The sequence below is a fragment of the Protopterus annectens genome, chromosome 7.part0 (assembly GCF_019279795.1).
Source record: "Protopterus annectens isolate FY-2018-M chromosome 7.part0, PAN1.0, whole genome shotgun sequence".
Lineage (NCBI taxonomy): Eukaryota > Metazoa > Chordata > Ceratodontiformes > Protopteridae > Protopterus > Protopterus annectens.
In genome coordinates this window covers 125,928,007-125,941,839 of record NC_056739.1, presented here as the reverse complement: position 1 = coordinate 125,941,839, position 13,833 = coordinate 125,928,007, and the positions used below count along the sequence as shown (strand labels likewise).

The 13,833-nt window shown below is 39.9% G+C and overlaps 1 protein-coding gene across 6 annotated transcripts in view; it reads left to right on the top strand.

The window, feature by feature from the left end:
* Positions 1 to 13,833, top strand: part of TAF11 (TATA-box binding protein associated factor 11) — a 310,240-nt gene that overhangs the window by 192,465 nt on the left and 103,942 nt on the right. For all 6 annotated transcript variants that reach the window (XM_044076565.1, XM_044076566.1, XM_044076564.1 and 3 more), the window contains 2 exons: positions 10,600 to 10,687; positions 12,070 to 12,166. In XM_044076565.1, the coding sequence (XP_043932500.1) occupies positions 10,600 to 10,687; positions 12,070 to 12,166 (185 nt within the window). The remainder of the gene's footprint in view (positions 1 to 10,599; positions 10,688 to 12,069; positions 12,167 to 13,833) is intronic.

Here is a 13,833-nt window from a genome sequence, read left to right as displayed (position 1 = left end):
TTTCAGTTTTACTGCTGGATACCAGGCCAGGGAATAGCCATACCTCTGGCCAGCATATGAAAGCCATGGTATATTCCTTTTGTGCCGTATGTCCGACGTATCACAAAAGTTCTTCAAAGCTGTGTAATTCCTAAGGGATGTAATGGTGCAGAGTATTTCAGAATATTTTGCCTGTCAGCCAAAACACTCAGCCTATGTTTCTTTGTCAGCCTGTCAGATGTTCAACCATTGCCAGTTTTGCTTGCCTTGGACACATAAGTATCCCCATCGGGGAAACTTCCTCTTACTGTTTTCCACAAAATATTACATTTTTCATGTCAGCCAAGAACACAAAACGTGATTGTGGGAGGCAGATATCTTACAAAGGTAGCCATACTAAATAGCCAGGACCAAGGATATGGACCTGGCACCATTAAGCCTCTGATTGTAGTCCTCAGCGTGTGGACTTTAAGTACAAACAAACATGGTGAGAGCATTGTAGTTTCCCAAGGTGATATGGGTGCTCACAGTACCCATCAGGGGTAAAATTAGGGAATAATATATTTGCCTTCATTGCAGACATCAGCAGATGCTAGCAAGGGTGACAAAGAACCTCCATGGTTACCTGTATACAGCACTTTTCGACTGTTGCCCTCCAAGCTGAGGTAGGAATATGAATTTTCTGAAGATGGATAAGATGTGTGCTAATGGTCAGCAGGCACAGGGGAAAAATAAAAATAAAAGAGCACACAGATGGTGGTAGCGCACTACAGTACTTTAGTGACAGCTCTTTATCTACCTTTCTGATACATCCCAAGTTCCAAGGTAAAATAAAGTCATAACAGCACTTTGAAACAGTAGTGTATGATTTAGTAATATATCCTATGACACAGCACATTTATAGACATACAAGTAATCTGTTGCATAGCCTATGGTTTACTAACCAGTCTCCAAGAAATATATGACTTAACATTGACGCAAGAAGAAAAAATAGTGAACTGCAACTTTATATTTCAGTGTTGTACCCTAAACTAAGAAAAACCTGCTGTATATTTTAGTAAACATACGTCAGTAATTTATAAACCCAGAAGTAGCACTTCATGGTTTCTGTGATGCAAAGTAACCTCTGGTGATAATTATGGGTACTGTTTAAAGAAACCTAGGGCAATTTACAGTATTTACAATTACAGTAACTGATATATCTATGGTAAACAAACTTGTAAACGTATGACATTTCTAGTGAGAGGTATTTACACTATTTATGGGGCAATAGCCGTAGTTTTTTCTGTGGGTTAGAGAAATCAGTGTTGGTTATTATGGTATTTGGAGCTGTATTCCTTTCTGTTAATAGGTTATAACCTCCTTGTACTCTTCCCTCATCGGGCTAATATTGGAGTACAATGCCCCTTTTGGTATGTACCTTTCCAAGCAGCTGCAGCAATTGGAGAGACCACAAAGGTTTCTCACAAGGAAAATTTAGGGTCTTCAGCATCTGTCCTATGTGGGTCATCTGAAATCACTGTCACTTTATTCTGTTTCATACAGACTACTCAGAAACAATCTCTGACCCTGCTTTTTTGAAAATCTGATAGAATATCTCGGCTGTCCGGTGCGGTTTTGTCCTCTTCACAGTGTTTTTTTTTTTGTTTATTGCATTTTTGGAAATGCTACATATCCACATGTCAAGTGGTATACGGGTTACTCGCTCTAAAGACCTTAACCTGGTATGTGACATTAATAGAACCTGCTGGAGGGACAGATTCGTCTCCCAGAGGTTGCCACACCTTTGGAACAGACTTCCACATCACGTCATACAGAGCACCTCCTTGGCTCTCTTCAAATGCACTCTGGACGATTGGATGGGTAGCCATAAATTCACCCCAGGGGTTCAACCTTTGCCCCTCTTGAACACTGGCATTAGGTGCTAATCGTGGAAATAAGGATAGAACTTGGCTAGGCTTGCAAGGGCCCTAGGGCCCTTAGCCTAGTAACTTCCTATGATCCTATGTTGCAACAGTAAGAAGGATTTCTTCTGTGAAGTTTGTTTTTCATGGGTGAACTGTAGTTTTTATGTAAACGTTTACTTTACGATTATTGTTTTAAATAAGACTTGAACCCTGTTTGAACTTGTTAGTACAGCTTGATTACTTTTACGTAAATGTAAATTTGCCAGTGTCACAAGTGATAATTCAGTAAGTGTTTAAAAAAAGACTTGAGCCCTGGTGTAGTTGGGAACCACTTTATTTTGTGTAGTGTAACACAGTGGTTTTCTCTGTCAGGGGCTAGATTAATAAACCTTCGCATTTTGTCTTTGATAGTCTGTGTTATGGAGGTGTTTTGAATGGATATTACAGGTATTCATATCTGAGAGCCAGTACATTTTTTTTCTAGCTATTGTTCATCTAAGTTCAGTAATCCACATGGACTGTTATGTAAGAGACTTTTAGCTAAGCTAGTACCTTACTACCTGTGCTTGATTGTGTGAGTAAGAATGATTCTGGTCTATGGTTATACCTCAGTAGTTTTCTTGCTAAGCCCCCGATAAAGACGTTCTTGTTGGGTCTTTAATGGGTATGCTTTGGGTACTGGCTCAGCATTGTAGGATATCGAATCATATCACTGTATATTACACAATTACTGCTCTCCAAGAACTGGCTTAGCAACAGTAAGTTGAAGTCCTTTTGTAGTGCTTTCCCAAGTGTCTGGGGTGATTTTTGTGGTCTAGTAAGTACTGTAACAGCTGCATATAATATGCCATTTGTTCGTTGCAGAGCCAAGGGGCGGTCATTTGTGAATAGTGAAAACAGTAAAGGGCCGTATCCTGATCCTTGTGGATCACCTTTGGTAATAACCCTTATTTCTGAACATTGCCTTTAACAACCATGTTCCGTCAGCTGCGTACAAGTCTGCCAGGTCTGCCATTAAGATAGCTGACTGTCCATTGAATGGCTTCATTAGCAGATCTGCAGGTAAGTGTTATCAGTAGTAGAATTGGGTGGTTAGCAGTTCCAAAAGCTGTCCTGACTTGGGAGTGGAATCCATGTTAATGAGGGAGACAGAGAGAATGTCATACTTTTGTATTTATTCTAGTGTTCATGCACATTTCTTGGCCAAGAGACAAATCTTTGTGACTGGTCAAATGTCATCTGCGGAAGGGGAAGGGATATTGGCATGTAGTATTATCACAGCATGTTTGTGATCGAGTGGGATGGACTTTATAGTGTTATACTGTAGATTTTCATTACAGGCTCAAGTTGCCATGTGGAGTGGCTGGAGTGGTAAATATGTTTTTTTTTTTTCTGTGAGGTTTTCCAATTGGTTTAATGTAGAATGGGGCTAGGATCCTTGTTCTGGTGTTATCCATGGTGGTGTTTTCCTTGAGCCTTTCTTCGGCGTGTGTATAATCTGTCCTGAATAGGGTTGATTAAGACTATAAAATGTTGAGTTGGTGGGTAGGGTCAGTGCACATATACAGCAGATTCCAGTCTGTGTGTTGTAATTCTGTTGACAGAATGGACTCTGAGGAGTCAGTGACTCGCATGGTAAGTAACATCTCCACACAGATAACAATTTTAAGTATCCTGGAAAAAAAGATGGGACCATGTTCACTGATTGACTTGGGCAGTACTTGTAATATTTTATTTTTAATACATCCAGTATTGTGCTGGTATTGGAATTGGAGCTGGGTCTAGTTTTTCCATAACCAGTGACATTGAGTATATTGATAGCATGTATTCTGGCAAGTTGTGATTTTTTTATTTGACTTTTCTCTACTACCAGTCAGCAAAATGTGTGTGTGACCAGTTTAGTAAATATGTATAAATATGTGTATATTGTGGATGTATATTTTTAGTCAACACTGAACACTGGTAAATAGATATGATAAAAACATTTGTATGGCAGAAAATGTATATGCATGTGTTTGTGTATCTCTACCATTTAGGTGGTCAAATCGTACATTCATCGTACAGAAAAAAAAAAGTTTCTGTAGATGATTGAAAATCAGCTGTTCGCACATTGCTGGCTTTTTTTCTGTTTGAGATCACAAACTGTGGGGAGAGGGAAATCAGGGTTTCTTTTTTATTTTTTTGATATTTTGATGGTCATGCAGGTTTCATCTATCTTCTGAGATTTTTTATATGAGTAAATGACAGAGTGTATACTCGTATGTACACATTATCGCCACTCTTTGCAGGGCACCCCGTCTAGTATATCACCACTCTGTCCGTGGTTCAGACATTTATAACCACTCTGGTTGTCATCAGTCACTGTAGCTTGTCACCATTCACTAAAAACATACACGTACTGCACACACACACACACTCACCCGCACAAACACACACAGAAATTCGAAGCCTAAATCTGAGCTGCCTAGATTGAAGAAGTTAAAGTAAACTGATAATACACCAATGCATATTAAAATTAAAAGACTAAGCACACCAAAACAGTTAGAGAGTGGTATCAGCAGCAAAACAGACCTGAAATGAGGAAAAAAAAAACTAAAGCACATAAAACTAACACAAAACACTAAACTGCAATTCCAACAAATATTAATATAACCCTCACAACAGTATTAAAACACCACCAGAAAACTACCAAAACATTAAAAAATTACCTCAGAACTGTGTGTGAGACATACCATTCATAAGTCCGCATAACCAGTGAAAAGCCTTGTTCTTTACTAATTACTGAGTAATCACCGAGTCTTGTAGAAAAGTATATGACGCAGTAATCCAAATAAAAATTACATAAAAATGGGCAAATGGAATATATGGGGTCTACTTTCTGCAGTGAAATGTATTGGATGCAGGATTAAGGGACTCGTTTCTTTATTTCCCAAACCTGAAGTACATGACAGTTCATGTATCAACCACTAGACCTATATGTAATATATTCATAGATAGCTGCATGTCTGTGTGTCCATAAGTATATACATATATTCGCATATACGTGAATACATATGTATGTATACAAGTATGTATATATATATATATATATATATATATATATATCTATGTCTGTATCTATCTATATATATATATATATATATATATATATCTACACACTTGAAGTACATGAAACACACTAATTTATGCTCCAAAATCAAGGAAATGCAAACCTTGTTAAAGCGCAGCTTATGTGCAAGAAGCTGGCTGTAACAAGCTTGTTACAGTGACACTTGTAGATATGAGCCTTGTTGTTAGTGAGGCTTGCACTGCTCTACAGATAGTACTACCCCAGATAGCTACACAGGACAACAGTAAAAGCTTTAGAGATGATAAGACACCTTGTGCTGTCAAACAAACAGCATATAAATATAAATTTTATGAAGTGCTTTTTTCCTCTGTTGAATACAGGACTTCATTAGAATAAATCAACACCACAAAAGAAAACTTGTACAAAAAAATCATCACGTGATCATCGCAGCTGGCATTTTGTAATGGCTTAGTTTTGAATTACCTTGACTGCTTCATGGTTTTATTATTATAGAAGTTAAGTAGCTTGCTTCGTTTTCATTTCTGGAGCATAAGCAGACTGCTGCATGTATTATAAAAAGCATTACAATGATCATAACCAGTTTCTTGTGTTTTCTTTCATCTCTCATGGTTTTGCTGCAATGTGTATTTGACATTATTTCTCATTTTAAACGTGTTATAAACTGGTTATGATCAGCATCTTCTTCTTCTTTCGGCTTTTCTCGGTTAGGGGTCGCCACAGTGGATCACCTGTCCCCTCATGATTGGCAGTTGAGTTTTACAGTGTCGAGTTGCCAGCCTGGTGCCCAACCTTCCACAGAAGGCACACACATGCACGCACTCACACCTAGGGCCAGTTTAGAGTGTCCACACCACCTATAGCATGTCTTTGGGATGTGGGAGGAAACCAGAGCACTCAGAGGAAACCCACGTGACCACAGGGAGGACATGCAGACTCCGCACAGAAGGCACCCCAGCCGAGGATCGAACTGAAAAACCTCTTGCTGTGAGGTGGCAATACTAACCACTGCACCACTGTGGCCACCCTGGTTATGATCAGCATAATCCTGTATATTATTTATTTTCATTTAACTGGGATGGGGCATTTGAGATATAAAAATAAAGTCCCTTTTCACAAATGCATAGTCATTACTTTGTGTAACATACTTGATGTAGTAGCATGTAAACATAAAAATAGCAGAATTCTATGCAGATGCAGTTGTTATATTTTATATATGCAGATAGATACTGTGTAATTCCCTTATTTTTATTGTCAAAAGGGCTAATGTGTCAAAAGCCTCATTGACAGCTGTATAGCAGTTTGTGCAGCTGGTACTTGAGTGGCTTATAGTGGCCCTCTTGTTGAGATGTCCTGCATCCAGTAATTCACATTTGTAGTTACTTGAGATCAGCTACAATGTCTTCACTGAACAGAAGGCCTTTAAATCTGTAAAACACTGGTAGTGGGAAAGACCTTCCTTATTTTTCCTGTCCTTTGACAAAGGTGTTGTCTGCTTGGATTTTGGATATTTCTCTCCCATTTGGACCTTCAGGTAACTCGAGCCATTTACCAAAACTTAGATGTACTGTTGCTGCTGCCGAGAGATTGGCAATAGTAAGGAAAATTGTCACTTACTTGGAGAAGAGAGGCTTTCATTTAGTATCCTGTATTGCCACCTCCATCCTCCTCAACTGATAAGGTTGTCTACCCTTGTGGGGAATCACAGCTGACAATTTTTCCACTTCAGAGCTTCTCTAGTACTTGCCTTCCTCCCTCTCCCATAATATACTACTTTCCCTCAGTTGTTTGCTGCCATCCACACAAGACGTGTTCCTCCAACAGTCACATGAGTTCTCAGATAAAAGTTTTTGCTTTCCAGGATTTTTTCATATTTCTTCCCAATCTTTTCCTATTTTCACGGCTATATATTAGGATTTGACAGTTTTCTCAAAGATAACTTCAAACTAATATTAATCTTTATTTCCCCTTCTGTCTCTGTCAGGCCAAAACCTACCTCAGTATTATAGTTGCTCTTTTTTGACTAAAATACTGCAATCGTTCCTATTGTTTCCTTTTCACACCTACTTGGTATTTCATTCATAGTCCTGTACTGCTGTTTGCTTAACTTTTTATTCTAATGAAATCTTTAGGGTTTCACAAGTGTTCAAAATGTGGGCACAGCATTCCACTCCAGGACGCACATGACTTTTGTATTGTGTACATGATACCGGAACATTTACAGTTTCTGGATGATGTTTGTTAGTCAGTTGGTCCAAGATCCTTAATGGAGCATAAAAGTAAGATTATCCTCAAAGGGCTTTCTGGTTTTCACAGCAGGAGACGTGGCTGATGACAAGCAAAATGAAAAAAGAAAAGTGTAAAGACAGGGATAGAGGCAGCGAGAGGGAGAAAGAAGAAAAGGAAAGGGCTTCTGAGCAATCAACTTCCACTTCTCTTGCCCTTAAAGTTTAAAACAAACTTCAACTGTTGTTCCTTTGGCTCTAATCTGCTCAAAACGCTGTGATCACTGAGCATATTGTAATAATCAGATAGGTCTTCTCACAGACCAATATCCACCAGCAGCAGATCTTCAGAGATGAGTTAAACAGGTTTCTTAGCTTCAGACCTCCTTCCATTTCTTCCCTTAGGTCTACCAGGTTGACCAGGAGTGTTGTAGACATCGATTGGGAATGAAGGATTAGGGTTTTGTCAAGGCTGATCTAGACATGGGTGTCCTCCCAACCCTTTCTGTTTCCAGAGTGGATAGGGTTGGCACACCAACTCCCATTTCAACTACTACTCCCGTGGCACATGTTTTGGTACTGATGGATCCAAAGACGGTCCCAGAGCATCTCTTGTCAGTACTAGTCTGATCCCATCCATCAGCATTCATCTTGCATCTCAGAGCTGACTGTGTCTTGGTGCAGAACTATTGAGGCCGAGGCCTTGGTGCCATCTATAGTGCCAACCTGTTTCAGCTCAGTTCTTGGTGTCAGGTTTATCCGTGTTTAGTACATTAGATCTGATCTTGTGCTGGAACTAACCTGCTCACAGGTACCAGGGGTTTCACTGTATGCTCATTTTGTCTGTTCCTCATCCTTTGGGTCAGAAACTTTTCCACCTGGGTTGTCTTTGACATTATAGAGGATCTGTGTCTCCATTTGAGTTCTTAAAGAGGATCATTGCCATCCATCAGTGTAGGGAGGGGATGCCCCCTTGGGTTTGGATCCATCCTCATGTAATGGCATGAGTCCTTGACTCCCATTGTTCCAAGAGACAATTCCCAGAAAGTGTCAGTGTAAAATGAGACCCATCAATTCCCCAATGGATTCCCTCTACTTAGACACAAACCTCTATCACTTTTTTAGTCTGTAGAAATCACCTGTAGTGGTGGATATAAGCTCCCCTAGTCCAAGCCTGCTGCTTTTGTTCTGTCCATTCCATCCACCTTTGTCACCATGAAAGCTTCTTCTCTGGGGTGGCGGTAGTATTTCAGTACAGGAATGGTCCAAGGGACCACATTAAGCTCACCTTCAAATCTATATTTGTGAGATTAGGGTGAACCTCTTAGAATTGCAGGCCTTATGGGTTGTCCTTAGAGTGTGATTTCAGTCCACACAGACAATACTTTGGTACTGTGGTACATAAACAAGCAAGGACTGGAGCTCTGTCCTCCTCAGTATGTGGAGAAGCCATGAGAGTGTGGCAGCGGGTGATTTTTTTTTGTCATTTTCTAGTAGTAATGCACATTCAAAGTTGGACCAGTCTTGTAGCAGATAAGCTGAGTTGTTGCATCTTGAGGCCTCAAAAATGGTCTCTGAGCTCTACAGTAGCACACAATATTTTTTAACCAATGGGACCAGCCTTTCTGCTTTTTTTTCCCCTCTCTCTGTACTTCACTCTTCTTTCTCTTATGACAAAGTTTCTTCAGAAAGCAGCACTGTGTAAGGCCTCTATCATCCTGTTAGTGCCTTTCTCACCTAGGCAAGTGTGGTTCTCCGTCTTTTGACCTCGCCTAAAATTACCTCCCTGGCTGTTAGATTCACAAGTGGATCTTCAGTCTTACCCACTCTGTCAGCCTCACCCAGATATAACCTCTCTCAAACTACTACGTGGTTTCTGTAGTACTGATGATGGTCAATAATTTTTCCTTCTCTAATAGAGTGGTTCAAATTCTGTCAGCCTCTCAGAAACATTCCACCAGAAAACTATACAAGAGTGAATGTAAGAGGTTTTCCTTTTGAGCAGTATATCAGGGCATGGATTATTTCTCATCAGCTATACCTTTCATTTTACAATTCATGGCCACTTTGTTTGGCTCTAATCTTGTCACTCTGGGATAAAAATTCAGATGGCAGCCAGTTCATATTTCCACAAATTTCTCAGTTCTTCCAACCTAGCCTCTCAGAAGGTCTGCAACACTTTAAGAGGAATTTTCCTCCTTAGACCACCGATCTAGAACCCTGTTCCACCATGATATTTGAATTTTGCTTTAAAGCCCCTTACTCTCAACCCCTGTTCTCAACTCCTGCTTCATGTACCTCGAAAAAATTGTCATGGAAGACTGTACTCCTAGTGTCTGTTTTACTTTGTGAAGGATTTCAGAGCTTCACCCCTTTTCTTGTAACCCCCATACCTAATCTTTCCCAAAGACAGAGCTGCTCTAAGATCGAAATCCTTTGTTCCATAGGTTGCATCTGAATCTGGTTTGAACCAAACAACTTACTTCCCGTAGTTCCTAATCATACTAACAAAGGAGAATATATTTTACATAATATAGATGTTAACTGACATCTTTATTTCCATCTTCACAGCAGCAAATCATTTCATAAAGACTGACAACTTTTTGTATCCTTGTCTAATGTGAGACTAACAACCAAAATTTAGTTGTCTGATTATTTCACACATGTACTTTACCAGTAAAAGACATCTTGACTCCATGCCAAAGACACATTTTACAAGATGAATTGTCCTTTTTCAAAACTGTCCATTGATGACATTTGTGCTGTAGCAACGTGGTCAACAATGCAGTGAAATACTACAAGCTGGACATATTGTGAGGATCCAGAACATCTGTCAATCTGCTGTCCTGAAGATTATCCTGTCATGATGCCACACAGAAAGAAAAGTAACTGGGGATTCTGTGCCAGAGTTGATGATATAGGATACAAAAGTTATGTAGTTGCCATAATGCTGAATCCTCATTTTCCCACACCATCCACTTAGACAACCCTCCCACCTTCATCCAGCCATACTGTCACGGCCATCCCTGGGTAGACCTGCTAGGCCTAAACCTTGAAGCTTCTCTCAAGTCCTCCTCTGTGCATTTGTTTTTGATGTAGGGCAAATTCAGTCTAAGGGAGTGTACAAATGCAGTGCATAATGGGAGAAGGGAGGAGCTTGAGTACTGGAGAAGTTCTGAAGTGGAAAAGTCGCTGTTTTTGATCAGCCGCAAGGATGTACAATTTCCATCAGTTAAAGCAGATGGAGCAGGACAGTAAGGATCCAGAATTATGGTAGGTGTGTAACTTTTGTATTTTAGTGATTAGTGTATTGTACTTTTTTATGCTGTATAGGAACATTTTGATAAAAGCAAAATTATCTCCATTTGTGAAGTATTTACTTTTATTTTAACCTGTGTAGGATTTTGGTGTCTTCATTCTCTGAGGAACAACTGAATCGGTATGAAATGTATCGGCGCTCAGCATTCCCAAAGGCAGCTATTAAACGGGTAAGGCTCTGGTAGATCCATTGAATTACGCAGAAAACTTTTTTAGAAACTCTTTGGTGTTGCAGTGCTGTAACTTTTGATTCATATCATGGAATGTACATTTTACTTCCAAGTCGCTGTCTAAAAAGTTTAATTTTAAATGTGGTAGTCTCATTAATAGACATGAAAGTATTTTCTGCTATAACTTAAGATTCTACCTAGGGTGCTCTGTTGGCCATGAATCTCAGATGTACAGCTGATGTTGTTCTGCTTTATTAAACTTGTCATTTTTGGCCAAAGACATTTAACAGAACTCTTTTTGGCTATTAGCAACACGTATGCGTTTTTTTTTCTTAAAGCATTTATTTAATTATCACTTAAGACATAGGCAAAATACATTAACAGAAAAGAAACAAGCCATATTAACATTTTTTCCATTTACATACATTGTACGTCACATATCCTTTCTTTCTCTATAATTGTAATCAGCCCAGTATTAAACAAATTGCTGAATTCCTGCCTTTCCTTAAACCTCTCCTCCTCCTGAACATTATTCTGCATGGATTGTTACCACAATTTCCATGTATTTCTATGTAATTGGCTTCTTCCCTTTTCTAAAGATCTGTCTTCCAGTTCTTTTATCTCTTTTGTAATTCTCAATTCTTCAGATACGTTTGGTTTAGACTTTGTTTTCCATTTTCTGTAACTCTTGTGTGCTGTAATAAAAATAGGCAGTAATGTAACACTTTAAGCGTGCTGTAACTGCGAAGTGAAGTGGATCTTTAAGTGTATAATATCCCAAACAACTTCAGCTTCCATTCAAAGTGGAGCCTTGGATGGCTTAACCATATTTTTGTTCTTGTGGTAACATTTTCTGAAGGGGTAGTTGGGTGGTGTATCTTGTGCTCTGCTGTAGCAGAACTTAAGCCCTTATGCTCTCTGATTTGCCTGCTATTGCAGTTGCTAAGTTTCTGTGTCACTTTCCTTCGGGTTCTCTTAACTGGGGGAGGTACGGTGTTACTGAATAGTATACTGCCACTAACACTGACCTTGCAGCAGCATGTTGAGAGATTCTAGAGTGTTCTGTATTTCTTAGTGATTGAGTGTAAGGTAAGCAAGAATTGCATAAGGGCTCAAACGTGATGGGGAGGAATCTCAGGGAGTGAGATGTTGAAAATCTGCAGGAGGAGGAAGAGTTAAAAAAATTGAGAGGATCCCTCTATTTGCTGTTTTGTATCAGTAGCACAGGTTAGATACTCAGGACTGTATTCCAAAAGTTTAATTGCACAGAACGTGTGACTAGAACACTGAGAACAACCATTGCTTCAAAACACTGTAGCTTTAACAACTGACTTGGAGTTGTTGCTGTTTATGCTTACCTTGTTCCTGTTTTTGTCTTTCAGCTGATCCAGTCAATTACAGGGTGCTCTGTGTCCCAAAATGTGGTCATAGCGATGTCTGGTATTTCTAAGGTATTTGTAGGAGAACTAATGGAAGAAGGTAAGATGAGACTGATGTGAAGGACATAAAGTGGGATGTGTATCAAAAGCAGTGCATTTGTATTCAGGTGATTGTGAAAGTTGTATTTTTGTAGTACAGCTACATAGCAAGAAACATTTCCCTACATCTGTTAGTTTAATGAAAGGATGAGTCATTGTAAAGTCTTCATGCTGGCCAGAAACGTGTACCCTTACCCAGTTCAGCAGTATGGCTTGTAGCTGAAACCTTGAGTATTTCAGATTCTTAAAACATCACTTGTAGCATGTTGTTGTCATGTTTAAATTCTTAAACATACCAGTAGAGTGAGTGAGTGAGTGAGTGAGTGAGTGAGTGAGTGAGTGAGTGAGTGAGTGAGTGAGTGAGTGAGTGAGTGCGTGAGTGAGTGAGTGCGTGAGTGAGTGAGTGCGTGAGTGCGTGAGTGAGTGCGTGCGTGAGTGCGTGCGTGAGTGAGTGCGTGAGTGAGTGAGTGAGTGAGTGCGTGAGTGAGTGAGTGAGTGAGTGAGTGCGTGAGTGCGTGCGTGAGTGCGTGTGTCCATTTTGTTTGCATTCATTAACTGAAATCCTTTTATTTCTGCCTTGTGTGGCAACAGCAACCCATTCAGGAGGTTAAACTAGTCCATTCCTTTTCATGTGGTACAACATCTGTGATGCAGGAGGGTTTTCACTATCACAAGCCGAATGAAGGAACAATTTGTAGTCCTTTTGATTAAGAAGCTGATTGGCAGGAAGTGACCATTTGCCATAATTGGTAACATTAGACTTTTGTTATATTTTATGTGATAACCTGTGAATGCCCTGCTTAGAGGTGTTCACTGGAGGCTAGCAGCATCATAAATTGTGTACACAAATAAAGTAGTGCAGTTGTCTTTGTGTCCTGCAGGTTCTCATAGGTATATACAAAGATAACAACCACCAGGGCCTTTATAAGCCTGGCCTTGTAATCCAACCCAATTGTGTCCCCTTGTGTCATGGACATCTGTTAGGAGGGGGTATGTTAAGAAGTTTCTAGAGGTTGTATGGGGGGTGTGTTCATTTTGGCATTACTGCCTACAGATTTTCATCGGAGACAGGAGAGCCAGACCTGGGGTGAATTTCCACTTTCCTATCCATTGGGCAAGGTTATGCTTAAGTAGAGTTAGGGATGGACTATTTCACATGGATGGGGAGAGTGTTCCAGAGCACGGGGATACTCTGAGACATGTATGTCTCACTAGCATATCTTATTTATGCCACGAGCAAAATTTAAATCCTTGGATAGAGTGGTTCTGATGGTGTTCATTTTGTGGATGTGCAAAAGATCCATCAGAGCTAGGTCTGAGAATGCCTTGTATGCCAGGCATAGACTGCCTGTCAGTAACCTGTAGAAGACATAGTGGAGAGATAGAGCTTTAAGCAAATCCATATAGGACAGTGTGTTTATACCCTGGACTCTCCTGGTAAGGAAACTTTGTGGCATTTCCAGCTGTTGCATATGTTTGGTCAGGTACGTCCTGAGGAGGAGCATTATACTCTATAGGTCTGATAAGAGATGAATGAAGTGGCACTATGACTTCCTTGGATCTGGATGCCATGCCCATACTTATAAGTTGAGCGAAATACAATGATTTTCTTACTACCTTGGTCACATATTAGTCAAAGACCAGATTGCTCTCTACATATGTTCCCAG